Source organism: Malurus melanocephalus, unplaced genomic scaffold, assembly GCF_030028575.1.
Source record: "Malurus melanocephalus ecotype Western Australia unplaced genomic scaffold, MMel_1.1 scaffold_675, whole genome shotgun sequence".
In the NCBI taxonomy this organism is placed as follows: Eukaryota; Metazoa; Chordata; class Aves; order Passeriformes; family Maluridae; genus Malurus; species Malurus melanocephalus.
The window spans coordinates 295,154-297,840 of NW_026623907.1; the positions used below are offsets into that span (position 1 = coordinate 295,154).

The window sequence follows — 2,687 nt, forward strand, 5'->3', positions numbered from 1 at the left end:
GTACATGGGAGACTGTCTTTAAGGCATTGGTCTGGATGAAATCTCCCATTTGGAGCGGAAATTTTAATCAAAATCTTGAAATTGAAAAATGTTTGGTGACACCTGGGATTCTGGAGCTAAAATCTTGCATTTGGAATGGAAATTCTAACCAGTCTTGATATTTAAAAATGTTTGGTGGAACTTGGGATTCTGGGACTAAAATTTTGCATTTGGAATGGAAATTCTAACCAATTCTTGAAATTTAAAATGTTTGGGGGCACCTCGGATTCCAGAGCTAAAATCTTGCATTTGGAATGGAAATTCTAATCAAATTCTAACCAAAATCTTGACATTGAAAAATGTTTTCTGGCACCTGGGGTAGTGGCATCAGTCTGGAGCCAAAATCTCACATTTGGAATGGAAATTCTAACCAAAATATTGAAATTTAAAAATGTTTGGTGGCACCTGGGATTCTTGAGCTAAAATCTCACGTTTGGAATGGAAATTATAACCAAATATTGAAATTTAAAATGTTTGGTGGCACCTGGGATAGTGACATCAATCTGGAGCTAAAATCTCGCATTTGGAATGGAAATTCTAACCCCAAATACTGAAATTTTAAAAATTTTGATGGCACCTGGGATAGTGGCATCAGTCTGGAGCTAAAATCTCACATTTGTAATGGAAATTATAACCAAAATCTTGAATTTGGAAATTCCAACCAAATATTGAAATTTTAAAATGTTTGGGGGCAGCTGGGATTCCCGAGCTAAAATCTCGCATTTGGAATGGAAATTATAACCAAAATCTTGAATTTGGAAATTCCAACCAAAATCTTGAAATTGAAAAGTGTTTGGTGGCACCTGGGATAGTGGCATCAGTCTGGAGCTAAAATCTCACATTTGGAATGGAAATTATTATGAAAAACTTGACATATGTTTGGTGGCACCTGGGATTCTGGAGCTAAAATCTCATTTTGAATGGAAATTCTAACCAAATATTGAAATTTTAAAAATTTTGGTGGCACCTAGGATAGTGGCATCAATCTGGAGCTAAAATCTCACATTTGGAATAGAAATTCTAACCAAATACTGAAATTTTAAAAATTTTGATGGCACGTGGGACAGTGGCATCAGTCTGGAGATAAAATCTCATATTTGGAATGGAAATGATAACCAAAATATTGAAATTGAAAATTCCAACCAAAATCTTGAAATTGAAAAGTGTTTGGTGGCACCTGGGGTAGTGGCATCAGTCTGGAGCTAAAATCTCTGGAAATTGTAACCAAATATTGAAATTTTAAAAATGTTTGGTGGCATCTGGGATTCCAGAGCTAAAATCTCGCATTTGGAAAGGAAATTCTAACCAAATATTGAAATTTAAAATATTTGGTGGCATCTGGGACAGTGAGAGGGGTCCCTGCTGTGGTGGGGGTTGGAATGGGATGAGCTTTGAGGTCCCTTCCAACCCAAACCTTTCTGGGGTTCCAGGATCAAAAATCTGATTAAAAATGGGGACAGATTTACTGGTGATAATAAACCACTGGAGAAACCATAGTCTAATGTGCAACAGGATTATAAATTGCAATAAAAAGATTTTAAAGATAAAAATCAACACCTTCCCTCTTTCTGTCCTTAAACAGACTCCAGTTTCACCAGTTTGTTCTCAGCATAAAGTGTTAAATTATTTAGGTTTTACAATTAAATTAATTTTTTTTTAACCTTACTACATCATTATCCTTTCTTTCCATATAGGGCCCTGTTTTTAATGTCAAAAAGTAATTTTCAACCACCAAAGCTAAAGGAAAAAGCAAAATGGTAGGTGAAACTCTTTCCTTTGTTCCATATTTTGTTGGAATTGAGTTGTGCTTAAAGTCCCTTCCAACCCAAACCATTCCTAATTTTCTATGATTTTATAGATAAAGATAAAAAATATTTGTTATTATTGGAGAAGAACCATTTTTGGTGCTGTTTGTATTTTCTAGGAAGAAAAACCTTTACCCTTTTCCCTTAATTCCTCTCGTGGGGCATTCACAGGGAATGGTTTTATCCTTTTCTGCTTTCTTTACCCTTTAAAAAAATTCCTTTTGGAATTTTTTTGAGATTCCTTGGTTTATTTTCTATACCAAAATGTTTTCCGTGCAAATTCCATGGATCAAACGGGGTTTTTTTCCTGTTTTGTTAACTTGAAAATGTAATTTTTCAAAGGAGGTGAGGGTTTATCCCACCCTTTTGTAATCTATTGAACAACTGCCTTAAAATCAATAATGCCTTAAAAAATTAAACATAATTAATGTTTAATTTTCTTTCAGGTCAGCAACATTCCATAATTTTGTCAAAATAGCACTTACAAAAAACCCAAAGAAGAGACCAACAGCAGACAGACTTCTCTCTGTAAGTAATTTGGGACATTTGATGATTTCAGGAAGGGATTTTTTGCTTCAAAATGAGCAAGAAATCGATAGAAAACCAAAGGAGAACAATTCCTTTAAACTTAACAACACAAGGGGTGAAATCTGAAGGACAGAGATGTTGAACAGCTGTTAGCAAGTGGATTTTGTTCAGTATTTTTGCATCATTTATACAATTTTTGGTGGAATAATGAGAGAAATTGGCTTCATGCTCTCAACCTTGGCCTTCCTGCACGTGATGCATCTTGAATTACTGATGTAAAAAATAAAATTTGAGTGAAATTATTTGTTTGACTCA

The 2,687-nt window shown here is 34.5% G+C and overlaps 1 protein-coding gene across 1 annotated transcript in view; it reads left to right on the plus strand.

The window, feature by feature from the left end:
- The window catches only part of MAP4K5 (mitogen-activated protein kinase kinase kinase kinase 5), a 54,666-nt gene that overhangs the window by 35,025 nt on the left and 16,954 nt on the right, over positions 1–2,687 (plus strand). Inside the window, exons 10-11 of the mRNA XM_057384010.1 lie at positions 1,734–1,796; positions 2,291–2,372. Of these exons, the coding sequence (XP_057239993.1) occupies positions 1,734–1,796; positions 2,291–2,372 (145 nt within the window). The remainder of the gene's footprint in view (positions 1–1,733; positions 1,797–2,290; positions 2,373–2,687) is intronic.